Source organism: Drosophila navojoa, chromosome 4 (assembly GCF_054131105.1).
Source record: "Drosophila navojoa isolate 15081-1374.11 chromosome 4, UAZ_NAV_1.0, whole genome shotgun sequence".
Lineage (NCBI taxonomy): Eukaryota > Metazoa > Arthropoda > Insecta > Diptera > Drosophilidae > Drosophila > Drosophila navojoa.
In genome coordinates this window covers 15,910,480-15,928,719 of record NC_142892.1, presented here as the reverse complement: position 1 = coordinate 15,928,719, position 18,240 = coordinate 15,910,480, and the positions used below count along the sequence as shown (strand labels likewise).

Below are 18,240 nucleotides of genomic sequence, written 5' to 3'. Positions count from 1 at the left end.
ATACCAAAATAAAACTGGTAGTTAATCATTAATACAATTTTTTAAATTAAATAGATACATATGTATTTCGGTAAGTTAAACTTTATTCTTAAATGAGCTTGGAATATTTGTTGCCATGCGCCAGTTGCACAGGGCCATTCGAAAATATTCATCTAATAATCGTATGATTTATTTGCCTAAAGTTTAGCAGAGACTCGCTGATATTATTCGATCGCCCGAAGTCATAAAGTATACAATTAAAACACATTAAACATATTAAACAATTAAATACTTATGTCTCTGGATAGCGGCAATATGAATTGCTTTCGATAGATTCGCTGGGTATCCATTCCTCAAATAGAGGCAAACGATTCTTGAGCGCTTCGATTTCGCGCAGAATTCTCATAACGTTTCCGCCCACCAGTTTCTTGATCGCCGCATTGCCCCAGACGCGATCGCGAGCCAGCTCGGCCAGCAGCAGGGCATAGCTCTTGGGAGCACCACCCAGACCAATATGGTCCACACCAGCCACCTTGCGTACATAGTTTATGGCAATTATGGCCTCCCTTACATTAATTGGTCGATCTCCACAGCGCTCCAAGTTCAGCAGAATGACTCCCCCATTTTCGGGCAGCAGGCTGAAAAGTAAATGTCTTTAGACAACAGAAACTCTGATTTCTAGACTGAAAGCCTACCTGAGCACATGGTCTGGTATAGAAGCCACATTGGTGCCATTGCACATGGAGAGTGGGCTAGCATTCATTAGGAGAACAGGTGCCTTGGCGGTGCGCAGGGCAATTATCATTGCCGCCTCGCTCAGCTGCGATATCTCCACCAACATGCCCAGACGATTCATTTCGTATAGCATTGTCTGAAAAGAAAAAAGTTGATTTTAGTTTACTAAAAACTAATAGACATAAATTTAAAAAAATTTACATAAAATTAAAAAAAAAATTAATTATATCAAAAAGTAAATAATTTAAATTAAATATAAATATTATAAAATATACATGTATGTAAATATTCCAAATGTCATTTCATTTATTTGCATTCACCTTGCCGAATTCATTAAGCGAATTGGTCGCATTCTCTTCCGCTAGATAGTCCCGTCTCCTGATGGCAGCGGAAGCCCATGGCGTGGTGCACTCCAAGCTGGTAATTGAAACGAATCTGGCGCCCAGCAGGTAAAGCGAGCGTAGAACAGCAAGGCTGGTGCCCAGGGCGTGGCCACCACCGATGCCCATAAGCACAGCGACCTCGCCTCTTATATGGGTCTGTTCCATCTCGTCGGCCGACTCCACAATGTGCATGGAATTCGTGGAGGCTGTGATGCGTTTCGCCTCATCGATGCCCTCCAGGACCAGCTGCACTGCATCCAGATATTGGGCACCGCAGTGCACAGCGATGGGCCACAGCACAGCGCCAATGTGATTTTGCCTGATGTCGGCCATGCCGCTGCTGTTCAGCTTCACATCACTGGGCGGCTTCCAAGAGCCCTCGATCAGAGGCGATTCCGTCAGCAGCCGCCGAATGAAGGCCAAGCGTGCCTCCAGCAGCGACGAGGAGCGCAATTGTAGGGCCAAAGGAATGCCACCGGCCATGGCAATGCACACGAGCACCACGCAAATACCCACTAAAATCTTGCGACCACGCGCACCACCCGGACGCTCAGCGGACGACTCGCTGCAGGAGTCCTTCTTGCAATTGTAGCTCGGAATGCCACCATTGGCGCAATGGAGCTTCTCATTGCCACCGCCGAACTTCGTTATCTCCGCTGGCAGCTCAATGTCCGCGATCTCTGTGAACACAAAGCATTGCTGCTTGCAATGCGGCTGATGCTGATGCAGCGGGTGCACCTCCATAAAATCACGATTTGGCACTGAATTCATTGCATCCTCTTAAGTATGCAACAATATTTATCTACAGCTTTACCCCTGTCTGTATCTATATTAAACAGATTTTTTCCAAAATAAACAGCACTACGCGAGAACTTCGTTGTATTGATTTTCCTTTTCCAATTCACTCGCCCCGAGGTCCTGCGCACTGATATTCTGCGGATTCCTTCGAAAGTCTGGCAACGTTTCTAAACTAACTTTGAAAGCAAATTAATATTTTTAATGATAATAAGTGTGCTAAATTCAAAATAAGAAACGTGATTTACATATAAATATTTAATTTTTATTTATTAAAATTTTCTTTAAAATAATATATTTAAAAACATTTACTTAATTACTTAAAGCAAACTTATTAAATACGTACCTATTACATCATTACTTATTATAGTTTTTTATGAGCAGCTAGCACAATTTTCATTAGTGCGTGGTGCGGCAGAGTCTCCAGAACGCATAGCAGTTGAATATGATTCGTTATGTAGTTGGAGGACAGCGCTATTTGCACGGCTTGAGCAAAGCGCTCCATGCACTTGAGGTAGGCAGCATCCTCTTCAGGCGCCACTTTGGTCTCAGCGAGATGAGCGCAGTACTTTTGTAAAGATGTGACAATCTGCATTAGATCCTGAGCATGCAAAGGCGTGGACTCGCCGTTGTTAACTGTCTTCAGTAGTGTGTGTAGCAACGATAAATGCAGATTGCTATAAGCCTGTCGATTCGAGACCAATGGGGCCAACACGACCCAGCGCAACAAGCCGGCGAGCGGTGTGGCAAACGGCATGGCAATGGCGCCGGCAGGTAGAACAAGAGGCTGCTGTGGTGCCTGACAGAGCTGGGGATTCTCTGTTGTCCACTCTGTAATGACATCCAGAAGCGCATCTGGTGGCGGTGTCAGAACACCGCCACGCTTCTCATTTAGGTATAGATCGGCCACGGCTACCATAAAATTGGCTGCAAAGTGTGGACCAACCAAGGGAAGATGTCGCAATTGCTCAGGAGTTTTGCGCGAGAACGAAATGAAGTCACTCACTATATTCTGAGCAACCTCCAAGCTCGGCTGCGTTTTGCAGCCAACTTGTTGCATCCATGTGCCAGCCGAGGAGAGCAGTGGGGCTACCGAACCCGATACCGCAGTGCTAATTAATCTGGATAGCAGCCTAGAACGCTGTGGGGTCAAGTGACTACCAAACAGAGAGAGAAATATCGCATTGCGAGTGTCATCCCGGCCAGGCCTTGAAAAATAGTCAATGAGGGCGAGAATCAATTGAAATTCCTGATAGATATTCATTTGGCTGATGCCCCCCACTGTTTGCATTTTGCGCACATCTCCGTCTTTGGCACGTTCCAGAAAAATGAATTCCGAAATAATTTGCATTGCCAGGTTCTGTTTATTACGGCTTGCAATGAGAGTTTCTGCAAGTAGACATAAACATTGCATACAATACTTGGGTGAGGACTTGATATTTTATGCTCACCTAATCGAGTAAGTGCCTCAACTGCACACATTGGGTACTCAAATTTCCGTAAACTCACTTTCCCATCGCCTACAGATGCCATTTCTGTAAATATTATTAAATGAGTTTTCTACAAACTTTGTTTTCGCTCTACGGTTGCTGTTTTACAGTTCAGTGTAAATTTTTCCGAACAGCTGATTGACAAATTAAAAATCGTTCAGTTATCGATAACAACTGTAAGCGGAATTTTCGAAGTTTCCCTTCACTACAAAAATTCTTATACATAAATGCTTAGAATTAGAAGAAAAGAAAAACAATAAATTGGAAAAAGACGGCAATATCATTTATTTTGATCAATGGTAAAAGTGTTTCTTTTTCCTAATGCATTATTACCAATTAGTTTATGGTCAAATTTAAATTACATATGTATGTAAATAGCGCTATCAGTTATTGCATGTATTGATTATAAAATAAAATTGGGGTTTCGTTATATCAGTAATTTGGTTAAACTTGGTTAACAGCAAACACATCAGTTAATGTCGAAACTAAAGTCTGTTTAACGTGAGATGCGACTACGGCCCTAAATCAATAAGTAATTAACAATTAAAAATGTATTAAAATCCCGCTTGCTCCAATATTCAGTTAAAATTTGAATTATTACCGAACGTATTCAGTCTGATCGATATATCTAACCGAAAGCAATGCGAATTGAGAGTTGACAAAGTAGTTAAAATGGCAAATGTTAAACAGAATGATTCGGCACATTTTGAAACTTGATAATAATTAAAAGCCAATATGCAATACATAGGCATGTAAATAAATATACATACATATGGGTAATAAAGTTTTAAAAAAATACTATTGTTTCTCGAAAAGCTTTGAACAATATCCATACATACGCGCATCTAGGCGTCTGTGTTTGTGTCCGATTATGTGTGAGACAATGTCAATGTACCTTATATAACTTTAATGCTAATTGTAAGTCATGCTGCTCATCCACGTTTTCTTCTTTTTTTTTTTTTTTTTTTTTTTGTAATGGCAGTCTTGTGTTTGTCGCCGTCCCGGCTAACCGATTGCAACTTCCAACTTTCTGATGACTGCTGATTGCTGGGACATGCGCACCACATTTAGATCGACATTGGGAGTTTACTTACGACTAATTCAGAGTAATCACGTACCTATTTATGTAGACTTACGCATTAGAGGATTTGAACACACACAAACATAGGAAAATATCTAAAGACTAATCGAAAGGGATGAAACTTAAACTGGATATTATATGATTGAAAGTTGATTGTGGTAAAAAATCGATTGCATATACTTTAGAATTAACAAGTATTCGTTTATAGCTATAGATTCTGACTTTTCGTTTTTGACTAATAAACCCCATTTTCATATTGCAAACCTCTACTGCGCAGACACCACATAAATAAAACGTTAAGCGAATTGCGGGCTTAGGTCATGTTCCACGAGGACGACGACGAGCTGGATGAACAATCGTCACTCTCTGTCGTTGCATTGCTGCCCGTCGGCTTCGGGCCCCAAATACGAACGGTAGCATCGTCGCTAGCGCTGGCCAGTAAGGACGGATAGACTGGATTCCAGGACACGCAGTTAACCGTCTTTGTGTGACCGATCAGCTTGGCCAACGGCTCCTCGCGCTTGAGATGCCAAATGTACACAACCTTATCCTCGCTGCCGCTCGCCACGAAGCTCTCGTTAACGCCGCCAAAGCAGGAGTGAATGGCAAAGTTGCTTTGTCGTATGCCCTGGAAACGACGCACCAGACATTTATCCTCGATATCCCATAGATGCAGGCCCTGATTGGACACGTTCAACAACGCCAAACGATCGGCCGAATTGATGCTGAATGTCATAATTGGATGTGGCTCTCGCAGTATATCAAAGTCCGAACGTGGGTTGTCGAAATTGTAGCTGCAATGTAATTGGAATATTAAAAACCAGGATGAGGTTAAACATATTAATGCTTACCCTCTTATACGATAATGATTATCGGCCGCTAATATGGTTTTGTTGTCTGCACGAAAAGCGACGCTATTCACACGAACACCCTCCCAGGAGTCGATCAATGTGCCGTTCAGATCGCATAGATATAGCTGACCTTTCTGGCCACCGCACACAAAATGATTGCCATCACGGCTGAATGTGCCGCAGGCCAGGCTATCGTCGAGGGATTGCGAGAACTTGACAACCAGCTTGCCATCGTCCACATTCCAGATAAAGAGCTCGTGCGAGTCCTCGGTACCGCCCACTAGAATAAGCTTTGAGTCCGGACTCCAGCTGACGAAACTCACGTTTAACTGCGCTTGACCGTCGAGCACACGACGATTTTTGAGCGTCAGTTTGTATGGATCTACATCCCAAATGATCACAGTGGAATCTTTGCTGCCCGTGGCCAGCTTGAGGCCATCGGGCGAGAACTTACAGAACCAGACCTCGTCACAATGATCGCTCAGCACTTGTATTGTTTGCATGGGAAAGCCATCTGTGGAGCAACAATGATCCGTCAACAGCGACACAGTCTGCAGATTTGTCTCCCAAGCCATATCGTGAAAGGGGCAGTCTTGGCTCTGCAGCTCCACCGCCTGCTGAAGCAGCGTGCGCAGGCGACGCGGCGACATCATCACCGATGGCGGCATAAATGTCTGCAGACGCTCCATCACAAGGGCACGCGATGTTATGCCCTTGCCCTCCCATTTGGCGCGCTGGTAGAGGTCGTGATTGGTCGCACACATCATATAAGAGGATAATTGATGAACACGTGAAATGTTGTGCTGCAGCGGCGTCAGTTCGCTGCGCAGAACGTGCAATGCATCCAACGGATTGCCATCATCCAAATGCTCCAAGTACTTTTGCTCTAGCAATATGAATTTCATCTCCGTTATTATCGTTGACGATTTGCCATTATCGATCAATGGCTCCAAGTCCTGCAAATAAGATCATAGGGAATTCTTGAAGGCCAGCTTAACAAAAGAAAAGATGATTAGACATGAGCGAATAGTTAGTATAGGTAATCTATAGGTCTAAGACTTTCGCATCTGTACGAAGATCGAATACATCTTCTTACATGGATTATTTAAAACATCCTACCTTAAGATCAGCATCGGCTTTGTTCCAGTCACCAACAAGAACATGTTCCCTGAACTTTGTGGCCGACGGGTGCTCCAAATAACAGTTGGATTCCTGCATTAAAGTCTTCACCGACTTCTCGAGGCCGACGTCTTGCAGATATTGGCCAATAAGCCGTATTATCTCTTGATTTGACTTGTCCAAATGTATGCCACTGTATCCGCTGCTATTATTCTCTCGATTGTTCTCACCGTCCACCGTACCGACATTGTTGCTGCCATTGTTATTTGTTGCGAAGCCATTATGCTTTACATCATGGCCGTTTGTCGTATTATTGCTATGGCCACTTGAGGGTTGGGCAACCTCATCGGCTGCCCCGTCGCCCCCAGCGCCAGTGTCGTTGGTGACATTGTCGCTGCCAGCGGGCTGCTCCACAGCGGTGCTAGAACCGCTGTCTGAGGTGCCGCCGGCTACTCCTTGTGCTGTGGAGGATGACAACGCCGCTGTACTCTGCATGTTCATGCCAGAAGCGTTGTTGTCGTTTATGCTGCTACTGTTGTTACTGTTAGTATTGCTATTGTTGTTGTTGTTGTTGCAGTTGTGTGTGCTGGAGGTGTCCGTTGGGGACGTTGTGGAATTCGATTGCAGTCTATTGGCGTCTGTATTGCTTTTGCTCTGCCGGCTCTGTTGTTGCTGTGATTCACTTCTGTTGCTCTGTAGCGCTGCTCTTGACGTAGACGCTGCGTTCGAGTCTACGACAGAAACTGAATTGGATCCACCTGAGCGACGTCCCTTTTTGCGCGGCGGCTGGTCCCCGGCTGAGGCACCAGTTGCAGCAGCCTTTCTGTTCTTTCTATCAATTTTGAGTACTTTTTAGGATCCGCACGGCAACAAGTAGCCACCACTCCACTCTTCCACACTTCGCCTGTCGACTGTCCAATCCGTATCGGTCTACTTTTTATCTGTTAATCACCCGCCACGCTGACTGAGGATCTTGGGATCGTTGATAACAGTGAGCTCCGATCCACTGCCAAGAGAAAGACTATTAAATTCAATGTAATTGCAATCGAAGCAACTGTGGACATAGATTTATATATTATATTTATATTATAGAGTACAATTACATTTATACTTTCTAGAACTGGGAAAAATTTCACGCAAATAATTGCTAATCATTGAGAATCCATTGTGAAAAAAAAAAAAATGCGTATAAATTTTATTACGCAGCACACTCTAGATTTTCTTATCTTTCTTGTTTGTCATGTTTGCAATAAAAGGGATTATAGTATCTATATGTTTCATATTTCAATCTATTCAAATTAAATTAATGTTAATCTCTGTATTTGATCGGCAACTGTGTAGTTCGATGCTCGATTCATTTATTTAATTCACAAACACATATATATGCATCTTATAAACTTTCACAGCTGCGTTTGTAAACCAACTATAAATGTCAATATAAAAAAAAAAAATGCATATTTATTTAATATTTAACAATTAATAGCACACCCATGCATACATACATACATTAAAAAATTTCTACTGTATACATACGTGAATGTATGTATGTGTATTCATGTATCTTCATCAATGATGTACATATTATGTACACCAATCGTACGAAAATTGGTGTACACACACATATGCATGCATGCATACCATAGGGGCCATGCATTTCTGCTGAATGTATGTGTTTAAATGCATTTACTACTGTAATAATACTGGTTCGGGTATGCACAGCCAAAAAGAAGCCCGAACGCAATCGGGTTTTTGACAGAAACGAGCCGAGCACCGAGCTAATAGCCAAAGAGTGTGCCAGAAAGGGAACAATTGCATTCAAAACAAAAACAAAGTGGAAACAAAGCTGCTGTTGGTGGACACCAATACATTTGCGCACTTGCGTTGCTCTTCCATGGTCGTCTTTGATGTAGTATACATATGTATGTACATATATTTAGTTGAATTTATTTACGACACACTAGTATAAATGTATGTATTTATTTTTACTTTTCAACTACACTTTATCAATTGGTTTCCCCTGCATTCACAGTTAAGCATTAATGGGTTAAAAATTCGTAGACTTCCTACTCTTTGTGTCGTACATACACACACACACTCACACGACACACTCTACAACACAGTGTGTAAAAACAAAAACGCACTGCCACACATGCATACATATTCAGATTACATATGTATGCATGCATATGTACGTACACATAAATACAGCAAACTGCATACATATACAGCCTATTTTATTTCATATCTGCATTTCTTTTTCAACATTCTGTGTGCAGACATTAGTATTCATTTCGTTTAGTAATTAGTTATTTTACAACGTATGTATTGCCTTATAAATTTACGCTGAGCTTCTTTTATGCACTTTCAACTAAAAACAACGACAAATGGTCACACAATAGATAAAACGAAAAAAAACGTAGCTTAAGTGTGCCCATATAAAATCTGAGGTCAAATAATAATTTAGTATTCTTAAAATACTGCCTAAAAAATTATTGGAGTTGAGCCATTAATTACGAAACAAAAGTTTTTAGACTATTTTTAAAATTCAATTCGAATGGCATTTAATGTATTTTATTCTCTATGTAAAAAACTTTTATTTCGATTTATAAGAATAAATTATAATACATGGCACAAGACTGATCTAAATAATCTCTGCTTAATGTGATGATGACAACACTGTCACGGACAGGCAGTTGCCAAGTGTGCTAATAAACTAACGGAATACATATGCATTTTTGGTGTAATTATTATGAAGTTTTGAATTTCTAGGTCATAAACACATATACAATTTATTCAATATTATAATTTAAATATTTCTTTTAAGCATGCTATATAGTTAACAATCTATTAACAAATTTATATATCTACAAACATAAATTTGAATTAATCTGAGTATAATTCAATTAAATAGACTTCCTACGATTCGCTAGGATGCTCGTAATGAAGAACTCGCCAGCCTTGTAAGAGCTGCGCACAAGAGGTCCACTGGCAGTATAAAGAAAACCCAGCTCATTGCCTCGCTGTTCCCAATGCTTAAACTTCTCAGGCGTAACGTACTCGATGACTTTCAGATGTCTCTTTGTAGGCTGCATGTACTGTCCTAGGGTCAGGCACTCGACCCCAACCTCTCGTAAATCTTGCATCGTTTGCTCCACTTCTGCGTCCGTTTCGCCTAGGCCAAGCATAATTGAACTCTTTGTGATGAGATTCGGATTGAAGTTCTTGGCCTCACGGAGCACTTGAAGCGTTTGCCTATAATGAGCACGGCGATCACGCACAAATGGAGTTAGCTTTTCTACTGTTTCAATATTGTGTGCATAGACATCAAGACCGCAAGTTGCAATTGTCTTCACACACTCCAAATCTCCACGAAAGTCGGGCACCAAGCACTCTACAAAAATGTTGGAGTTGCTGTAAGAGAACAAGTTCCTCATTTGTCTATTAAAAGTGAGCATTTAATTGCTATTTACCGCGTTTTGATTTCACGTACTGTCTCTGCAATGTGTTTAGAGCCACCATCAGGAAGATCTGCGAGTTATTTCGATCATTAGTTAAATATTCCACTTATTGCTTAAATAACTTTTAGCCTACCGTCGCGATCTACGGATGTCAGCACAATATAATCCAGGCCCCACGATGAAATCGCTTTAGCCGTGTTCACCGGTTCGTTCACATCCAAAGGCGGAGGCGCTCGAGCTGTTTTCACCGAGCAAAACCGACAACCGCGTGTGCAAGTGTCGCCCATGAGCTGTAATCAACACAATATGTACTATCAGTTATCAGCTACCAGCAAAGGTCACAGAGGGTTTACTTACCATAATTGTCGCCGTCTGTGTGCCATGCTCGCCACCGCCCCAGCATTCGCCGATGTTGGGACAACGCGCTTCCTCGCACACTGTGGACAGTTTGAGGTCTCGCAGCTGAGTCTTAATCTTAGCATAATTCTTGCCCATTGGGATTGTTGTTTTTAGCCATGGAGGCAAGCGCAATTGTTGGGTCTCTCCCTTTTCGCGGCGTAGTTTGCCATCGTAATTCTCCCAGTCCTCTTTAACACCGTCAGAATTTTGGATAAAATCTTGAAAATTTGGGCCCTTTGATAATCGTTCACGAATTTCTTCCAATTTTTCGACGCGTGTTGATGCTGCTCGCTGCAACATAACAAAGATTAATAATCTTGACATGTATTTCTTGAGTACTAATACCAACCACCAAAGTAGTTGTTGGAGTATTCAGTTTCCTCAACATTGTCGTTATAAATGTATTTTTAATATATTCGCATTTGTTATTTATTAATATCTTACGAAATAACTAGCTGTCAATCGATTGCTATCGATTCATCGCAATATTTTGAAAAATTAGTGGTGTATATTATTGATCGAAAAAGGAAAGAACAGAAGTATAAACACTAGCATTAAATCACTAATTATATGTTTTGCAGTTAAATTCAATTAATATTTTTTTTATAAATATGTTATCAATAAATCGATAATAAAATAAATGCAACCGCTTTTTATATAGTCGGACCGCAGATTCGCCGTTACATCTTAAACCAGGCAACAATATTTAGTATATTTAAATAAATTTCGCAAAACTAGAAAAGCAAATTAATAAAAATTTTTTATTTGTATGTAATTATATACATATGAATATTATTATTTAATTAATGCATAATTATATAAATTTGTATATATATATATATATGAATAAGCATGCGTACTCAAACATTTGCAAATATTTGATTGACCTTACGAGTATATGAATTTTAAAACAAAAAAACACAAACTGGCGTAAGAAAACATTAAACTAAAAAAAAAATAAAGTTTAGGTAGTGAATTAGAGTGATCTTAGCCAATGAAAAATAAGCATTTGTGGACGGAAAAAGATATTCTTTCATAGTAAGAATATTTCAATATTAGATTAGGTTAAAATTTCTATTGGAATGTTTCGCAGTGGTGGGCAGGAGAAGTTACACTGTGTATAATTACGATATTTCTGTGATGTATATGTATATATAAATACAGTTCTTAAATTATGTAAATTTGTGTCTTTGATGGGCGTTATAGGCCTAAATGTATATAAGAATATATAGAACAATAAATTAACCAATAATATCTTATAGAACGAAACAGAATAATCAATTTTCGAATAAAAACAAAACTTCTAAAGCTATAGATGAATTTCGTTGCATTTCTGTGTCTTTGTGCCTCTTTGATGAAGCTCGAATCGAATAGTTTTAAATAAATCCTAGAAGCGATCCTTCGATGTTGCGCTATACTCCAGTTCGTTGAGATTTTGTATCTCCTGCAGTTCCTGGAACTTTTCATGGTCACGAATGTGCGCATAATTGGCCGAAAGGCACATCAAATAGTGCACCAGACTGAGAATAACCAAAAGCGTAGACAGCGTGGCCAAAATAAACATGACCTCAGCGTTCTCGACACCATCCTTGCAAAATGCTTTGATCTCATACTTCTCGCATACCTTCATGTCCTCGAGCTTCGTATTTGGCGGAAACATGAAATCTGCAAGTGAAGTATTTTATTTTTCTTTAGTAAATGTAGTTAAATATTTTCTGAATTGTCGTCTTACGAAATTGTGTCAAATCAATGCAGCTCAGCGAATGCTCAACACTCGCACACATATTCCAGAACATGGTGTAAATGAACGTCACAATAACCAAGAAGCATAAAATGAGCGTCCACACGAAGTTAAGCAGATACGTAATGCCCATGAGCACTGCACAGGAGATGCGACCGCCGACGCGTGATCGCCACGCGCGGTAAACCTTATAGCGTGTCGCACCCGTTGCTAGAAAGCCCACAAACAATATCATAAAGCCGAGAGCAGCCATGCCAGCAGCAATTATGACAAATATCATCTGCACAGCCTCGATCCTGAAATATATATATATGAGTAGAATATATCACAGTATAAGACATCATTAAATATCTTACCATATTAGTCGGAGGTGAAAAACTTGATCCATCATAATAACTGTTAGTGAGGCTCCACGGTACATTGTGCCACAGAAGATGCCAACGCCCAGCAGACACATAAGCGTCGCTATTAGCGTTGCATAGGGTATGCGTGCCATACATGATTGGCAACAGTCCGCTGAAAGAATTAGAAATGGAATCAATTCACAATAAATAGCACAGCTCGCACTACAGAAAACAGCAAAGAATAAAATTACAAATACTTTTTTTGTTTTTAGACCATTAAATCTGATTGCAAGTTCTAAATTTCAGTGTTGGTAAACGGTGCTACAATGTAAATTATGCACAATACGAACTACATAAAGCACATCATTTCCGCTTCGGCTTGTAATATACTGTAATAAGGTGACTAAATGGTGCGAGGTAAACATACACATATGAGTGTACGCATGTGTGCATACACTCATATGTGAACGTAGAGATAGCCCTGATAAGAGCTGTGATAAGGCATTCGAAATGCAGGTGAAAACGAAAAATATGACATAGTGCGTAAGCCATATTCTGTGCCATGTAATATTTGTATGCATGTACATATGTATATCAGCCCTCGGCCTACCTTCACCACCTCGCTCAGTGTATCTATCCAAGGAGCGATCCGACTGGTAGGCACTGTGTCGACGATTCTGGTAGGGATTATTGTTATAGGCACGCGTAAGTACCCCACCGTCATCCTCGAAGTTCGTTTCGAGCAGAATTTCTTCGCGGGGATCTCGAATGCGATCGCGATTATTATTTCCTTTACCAGACATAGTTCACAGTAAATTATTTATTGAATTTGGGGTTTCAGACCTTGGGTCTCTTCTTCTATTTCATAAAAATGCTTTTAATGCTCTTTAAACTCGTACTGCATGGCTTTTTCTTTCTTTTAATTAATTGAATACAAAATGTGATTCACGCTCACTTCGACGTCACCGAGAACAAACAGACTGAAGCTTCGCTCTCGGCCTGCGTAGTCTACTTGTGTGTATCCAGTGAGCCCTTCTCACTCAGCCAGCAATTCTGCTCTCTTCACATTATACTTCGACTCCATTATCTGCTCTCCTCTGTCGGTATGTGAGTATGAGTTTCAGTTTCGTGCTGAGCAAATTATCGTTCATTGTCGCTGCTCGCTAGTTTAGAGGTGCTGTTGGAGCCAGTTTGTTGGAAGAGAGAGAGAGAGAGAGAGAGAGAGACAACGAGCAACAAGAACTTTTAATCTCACACGCCTTATCAGCTTTACTCTCTTTCGTTATTGGGCAGAGAAACAGAACTTCTGACCATCTGCTAACTGACAATGGACATTCGAATTCGAAATTTTAACAGTCTTATTCTTTTACAATTGTAGTCAATTAAAAGGTCACGTACTGCAAGTCACACACAAGTATACCTATGCATATACATACAGATACATGTGTATATGTATATACATTTAAGTTGCATTGTGAATTTGCAGTTCTTTATTTAATTGAAGGGATTAAAGCTGCGCCTAAAGTTCAGATCAACAATTTGGAATGAGCTAGTGTAAATTGTTAATATTTACAGAATATTAATTTAAGCATTAAACCATTATCAGCGGCAAAGATTTGAAAAAGCTGATTATATTTAAACGCTAATAGAGAGAATTCTGATAAGTTTCAGACTTTACAGAAATTTATTAATTGAAATTAAATTATTATTAATTTAATGTATATTTCTACTTTTACTTCTGTTTCAGTGTTTTGTTGAGATTAACAAAATCTACTTTCTATGTATGTAAATCTACTTATACGAACACTAATTTAACATTCATATACACCTATTGACGATCTAATCCTATGAATTAAAGTTTGTAACCGAGCAGACAATAATCACACAATGTATGTACTTCTTAGAAGGGTAGCAACAGAAGTTGCATACATATTTATCTGTCTGTCTGTAAGAATGTATGTATGCAAGCACTTTCAGCGCGAGCTTTGCATGTTTAAGAACCACATTCAAATTGAATTGCATCGGTTCCTAAAAACTAGGTCATTCAGTCCATACATGGCTATTTCATATTGATGTAAGACTTACGCATTTTGTTTCCTTTAGATATCCGGTTTTTTAAATCAAGTAAAAGTTTTAAATCGAAAACAATTCGAACAGTTTTGTTGGCAGGATATTGCGCGGGCTTGAAATTCAGTTGTTTACAGTTAATTTGTTTACATGTGTACAGACGTAATATATTTGGGCTCGTATGTGTGTATTTCGCTGAATGAATGTGGATGGAGGTGTGTTGGTACGCACGAACGAAGTCAACAAAAACCAGTTTTTAAGCTGTGGGCCAGACTCTGAGCAACTAAGCCAAAAGAGACATGCCAATCACTAATAAAAAATTGAAGCTGTATTACGCTTTATGTTTTGTAAATCATTTGAGCTATATATTTAATTTTTGTACTTTTTACACGCATTTATTACTGAGCTTGTTAGCTCAGGAATAAAATAAAACAAAACTTAAATCAAACTGTGCAGCACTGTCGAAAACACTGAAGTTGTGTGTATGTACAAAAAATACTAGTGATGCTAGAATTGTATCGATTTCATTTGTATATCGATATTTGAAAGAGTTAAAAAACCGATATTTTAAACTAGTCAACAATAAATTTGTTTCATTTAAAATATTCAATTTATTTATAAGCTCTTATTTTCTTTACACTTTCACACTTAATATACCTTTTTTTTAATGTTATGTAAATTAAATTAATCCTATTATATAAAAAGTTTCCGTCTCAGACAGAAGTTGAAAATAGCGAAGCATTTATATTATTTTTCATAAAAATATTTATATCAACTATCAATAATAATATTTATAAAATATATATGCATACAAAACATGTGAGCTATCTTAAAATACAGAATATAATTTTTACTTTTACTCTTAAAAAAAATATTTGTAAACGGTGAGATTTTATCTAGATTAGCATGCGATTGTGCCAAGGTGCCGACGTGGTCGGCTTTGAGTTTATCGCGTTGCAGTCAAACTTTTTTCCATTTAGCAAAGGAGCACACCTCAACTTCATCTGCACCTGGGGCAGTTGGGAGACTCGCTCCCTAACAGCCAATGGCAGGTCGTCATGGCTGGGGAAGTGGGTGGATACCCCATTGGGCTGCGTATATGTTATGCCTCCACCCTGCGTTTCGGGTATAACAGAAATAACTGATCCGTCATAGAATTGTACTTGGACAACTCCATGGGACAGCTGAAATGAGATTCAAATTAATGTAACATTTTTTATATATTAGAAAAACCGAAGTCTACCTCAGTGGCAGTGCCGATGCCTTGAATATTTAGCCGCTTTATGGGCACATTCTGCTGAGCAGCTAACATCTGAGATCCAATCAAATCACTATCACTGCGCATCGAAGAGATGGTGCTAATGGAGAAGTTGATTGAGCCCTGCAAAAGCAGAATAAAATTAAATCAAGGACTAATTTGTACTTCATATTTATTTACCTGCTGCGATTTGGGCGTAGAGTACATAAAATTGGTTGTATCCCTCAGACTTTCCGAGCGTTGTGCGGGCAACACTTCTGCAATGGGTCTCCTTCCAATCGTGACTGGAAAGCAAGTATTGCTGCCAGTTTGTGCCAGCTCCAGTGCATTACAGATGCTCAGGCAGTGGGCGAAGCATTCATTGCTGTGTTCAATCAAACGTTTCGCCTCGCCAGTTGCGTGATCTGAGAGCAATGCACCGTTAGCATCATGCACTTTAATACCTTCACTGGGAGACTTGGTCAACTTTGCGCCAGAATAAAAGCTCATCTCGAAATCAGCCATGTTCTCCATTAGATGACATTTCGCCAATTTGCTAAAATAAGTCACCTTTGGAGTTTTACTCTTCACCAAGCCCACGAACCGCGCTGCATAGACGTACTTCTTCCAGTGTTTGCTAGGCAAGTTATCATAAGTGTAAGCATTATCCATGCCGTTTGCGTGAAGCTCCGAAGGTTTCTCTCTTATGGGCAATCCGCTAAGAGTAAATATACATATTAAAACTTGATTCTCGTTTTTTTTTTTTCCTATTTCTTACCGCCCAGGATCCGGTTGATAGATTATTATACGGCGCCCGTCGTTGGAAATGCGACAAATATCAACAATTCGATCTTCATTCATTCTACTTTTGCACTTTATAAATTCAATGACTACTTCGCCATTTGCCACAATGCTCATGATGGCATTCTTGGTCTTATAGCGTGTTGGCTGCAATCGGAGCGTGTTTAATGGTGGCACGGATATGTGCTCATTATTAGCTTTAACCTCTGCCGGTGCAGGTGCAGGTCCAAGCGATGGTGTTGAGTGCACCAAGAAATTGCCTTTTTGTGTATTTGGCCCCATTCGCTGCCAATCCATATCCGAGTTGTCCACCGACTCTGTCGACCCTAGCCTAAACGCTGCATACTTCGGTTTTTGATTTTCCTGGTAGTAGCCAAACTCCTCCTGAATCTGTGGCAGCATTTGAGGCATGGATTGCTGTTCCACTGAGCGTAGCCGTTGCGAGTTTTTTGAGTCATCTAGGAATAGTGAGATTTATTAAATAAATACTGCTAAATTGTTGCGTTATTGTACTCACTGCTCGCAAATGTCACGATGCCGCTATCGCCGCTTGCAATGCTTTGACCATAACAATCTACTGATGAGCCTGGCGTTGTATAGGATATTGTGCTGCCGCCTGCCTTCGACATGAATGGATGCCTGAGCACCTGCTCTAAGGAAATGCGCTCATGCGGATTCTTTCTCAAAAGCTTGTCGATTAAATCGCGTGCTTCATAGGACAAATGTCCTGGCATTGTATAGTCAGAATGTACCACTTTATTGAGTGTCGACTGTACAGCGTCTGTGTCGAATGGCGGACGCCCCACCAAGAGCGTATAAAGCATGCAGCCAACACCCCAGAGATCAGCAGGCAAACCATGGGACATGTGGGACACAACTTCGGGGGAAATATAGTTAGGAGTACCACACATAGTCATGTGCCGTTCGTCGGGCCTCTTCAACTGGGTTGCCAGGCCAAAGTCGGCGATCTTTACGTGCATATCCTTGCTGAGCAGCAAATTGGAAAGCGATATGTCTCGATGCATGATGTTGTGCGAGTGCAAGTACAGTAAACCATCTACAACCTGCCGCAGTATAGAAGACGCTTCGTCCTCAGTGAAGGGACGCTTCATTTGCTGGTTCATGTAGCGATGCAGCTCACCATTGTCGGCCAGTTCTAAGATTAAGTAGACATAGTTGGCGTCCTGGAAAAACGTGTACAGCTGCAACACCGACGGATGCTTCAGTCTGGAATGTATTTCGACTTCTTGTCTAACGCGATTCGATAAGCCTGAGCCCTGTATGAGCTTCTTGTCAATCTGTTTATATTTAATTACAAATTAATAGATATTTTTCTGCCACGATGTCCATATTATGCATTTACCATTTTTATTGCCACATTTTGATGGGTACGCAGGCATTTGGCCTTATAAACACAGGCGAAGCCTCCTTTACCCAGCAGGTGCTGTACTTCATATTCCTAGAAACATAAATATGTATTAAAATTGCACTATTCACCATCAAATTGTATGAGTTCACTAAATTACATCGATGGTTTCTCCAAAATTTCGATATGGCAGCATAGTTTACTTTGATTTACATTCACTTTTTATTCTTATTCTCATAAATAAACAAAAACAAGCCAAACTCATTTAAAAAGAAGAACGCCAATTTGCTAGTGTTAGGAAATACCAAAGATATATTTATGCAGTACACACTGCAACTGGCATACTGGCATACATATCGATATCAATGAAATTTAGATCATATTGTACATTTGC

General features: G+C 40.1%; 6 protein-coding genes across 10 annotated transcripts; all 6 read right to left on the bottom strand.

The window, feature by feature from the left end:
- Window positions 1-69: 69 nt before the first annotated feature.
- On the bottom strand, window positions 70-2,019 carry LOC108658838 (dipeptidase 2). Its single transcript, XM_030388207.2, has 3 exons — window positions 1,035-2,019; window positions 675-850; window positions 70-617 (listed from the first exon to the last, which is right to left on the bottom strand). The coding sequence occupies exons 1-3, from the start codon at window positions 1,866-1,868 to the stop codon at window positions 272-274; spliced, it is 1,356 nt and encodes a 451-aa protein (XP_030244067.1). The 5' UTR covers window positions 1,869-2,019; the 3' UTR covers window positions 70-271.
- A 194-nt stretch (window positions 2,020-2,213) lies between these two features.
- On the bottom strand, window positions 2,214-3,516 carry LOC115564187 (integrator complex subunit 15). The gene is made up of 2 exons (XM_030388209.2): window positions 3,344-3,516; window positions 2,214-3,281 (listed from the first exon to the last, which is right to left on the bottom strand). The coding sequence occupies exons 1-2, from the start codon at window positions 3,423-3,425 to the stop codon at window positions 2,257-2,259; spliced, it is 1,107 nt and encodes a 368-aa protein (XP_030244069.1). The 5' UTR covers window positions 3,426-3,516; the 3' UTR covers window positions 2,214-2,256.
- A 127-nt stretch (window positions 3,517-3,643) lies between these two features.
- On the bottom strand, window positions 3,644-8,854 carry LOC115564185 (WD repeat-containing protein 26 homolog). 4 transcript variants are annotated; one of them, XM_030388205.2, is made up of 4 exons: window positions 8,630-8,854; window positions 6,434-7,439; window positions 5,315-6,270; window positions 3,644-5,257 (listed from the first exon to the last, which is right to left on the bottom strand). In XM_030388205.2, the coding sequence occupies exons 2-4, from the start codon at window positions 6,932-6,934 to the stop codon at window positions 4,777-4,779; spliced, it is 1,938 nt and encodes a 645-aa protein (XP_030244065.1). In that variant the 5' UTR covers window positions 6,935-7,439; window positions 8,630-8,854; the 3' UTR covers window positions 3,644-4,776. The 4 variants fall into 4 exon arrangements, with proteins under 4 accessions (XP_030244065.1, XP_089115093.1, XP_089115091.1 ...); XM_089258967.1 differs by having other exon boundaries at window positions 8,749-8,853; XM_089258965.1 differs by lacking the exon at window positions 8,630-8,854 and adding an exon at window positions 8,420-8,603.
- A 392-nt stretch (window positions 8,855-9,246) lies between these two features.
- On the bottom strand, window positions 9,247-10,794 carry Las (lipoyl synthase, mitochondrial). Its single transcript, XM_018101280.3, has 5 exons — window positions 10,640-10,794; window positions 10,249-10,581; window positions 10,025-10,181; window positions 9,904-9,961; window positions 9,247-9,844 (listed from the first exon to the last, which is right to left on the bottom strand). The coding sequence occupies exons 1-5, from the start codon at window positions 10,676-10,678 to the stop codon at window positions 9,337-9,339; spliced, it is 1,095 nt and encodes a 364-aa protein (XP_017956769.1). The 5' UTR covers window positions 10,679-10,794; the 3' UTR covers window positions 9,247-9,336.
- A 243-nt stretch (window positions 10,795-11,037) lies between these two features.
- On the bottom strand, window positions 11,038-14,936 carry M6 (neuronal membrane glycoprotein M6). 2 transcript variants are annotated; one of them, XM_030388211.2, is made up of 4 exons: window positions 14,461-14,936; window positions 12,388-12,547; window positions 12,023-12,327; window positions 11,038-11,955 (listed from the first exon to the last, which is right to left on the bottom strand). In XM_030388211.2, the coding sequence occupies exons 1-4, from the start codon at window positions 14,462-14,464 to the stop codon at window positions 11,678-11,680; spliced, it is 747 nt and encodes a 248-aa protein (XP_030244071.1). In that variant the 5' UTR covers window positions 14,465-14,936; the 3' UTR covers window positions 11,038-11,677. The 2 variants fall into 2 exon arrangements, with proteins under 2 accessions (XP_030244071.1, XP_030244070.1); XM_030388210.2 differs by lacking the exon at window positions 14,461-14,936 and adding an exon at window positions 12,986-13,514.
- Window positions 14,937-15,135: 199 nt separating this feature from the next.
- On the bottom strand, window positions 15,136-18,165 carry SAK (polo like kinase SAK). Its single transcript, XM_030388204.2, has 7 exons — window positions 18,007-18,165; window positions 17,844-17,939; window positions 16,998-17,778; window positions 16,458-16,938; window positions 15,881-16,397; window positions 15,686-15,823; window positions 15,136-15,626 (listed from the first exon to the last, which is right to left on the bottom strand). The coding sequence occupies exons 1-7, from the start codon at window positions 18,040-18,042 to the stop codon at window positions 15,339-15,341; spliced, it is 2,337 nt and encodes a 778-aa protein (XP_030244064.1). The 5' UTR covers window positions 18,043-18,165; the 3' UTR covers window positions 15,136-15,338.
- Window positions 18,166-18,240: the final 75 nt, after the last annotated feature.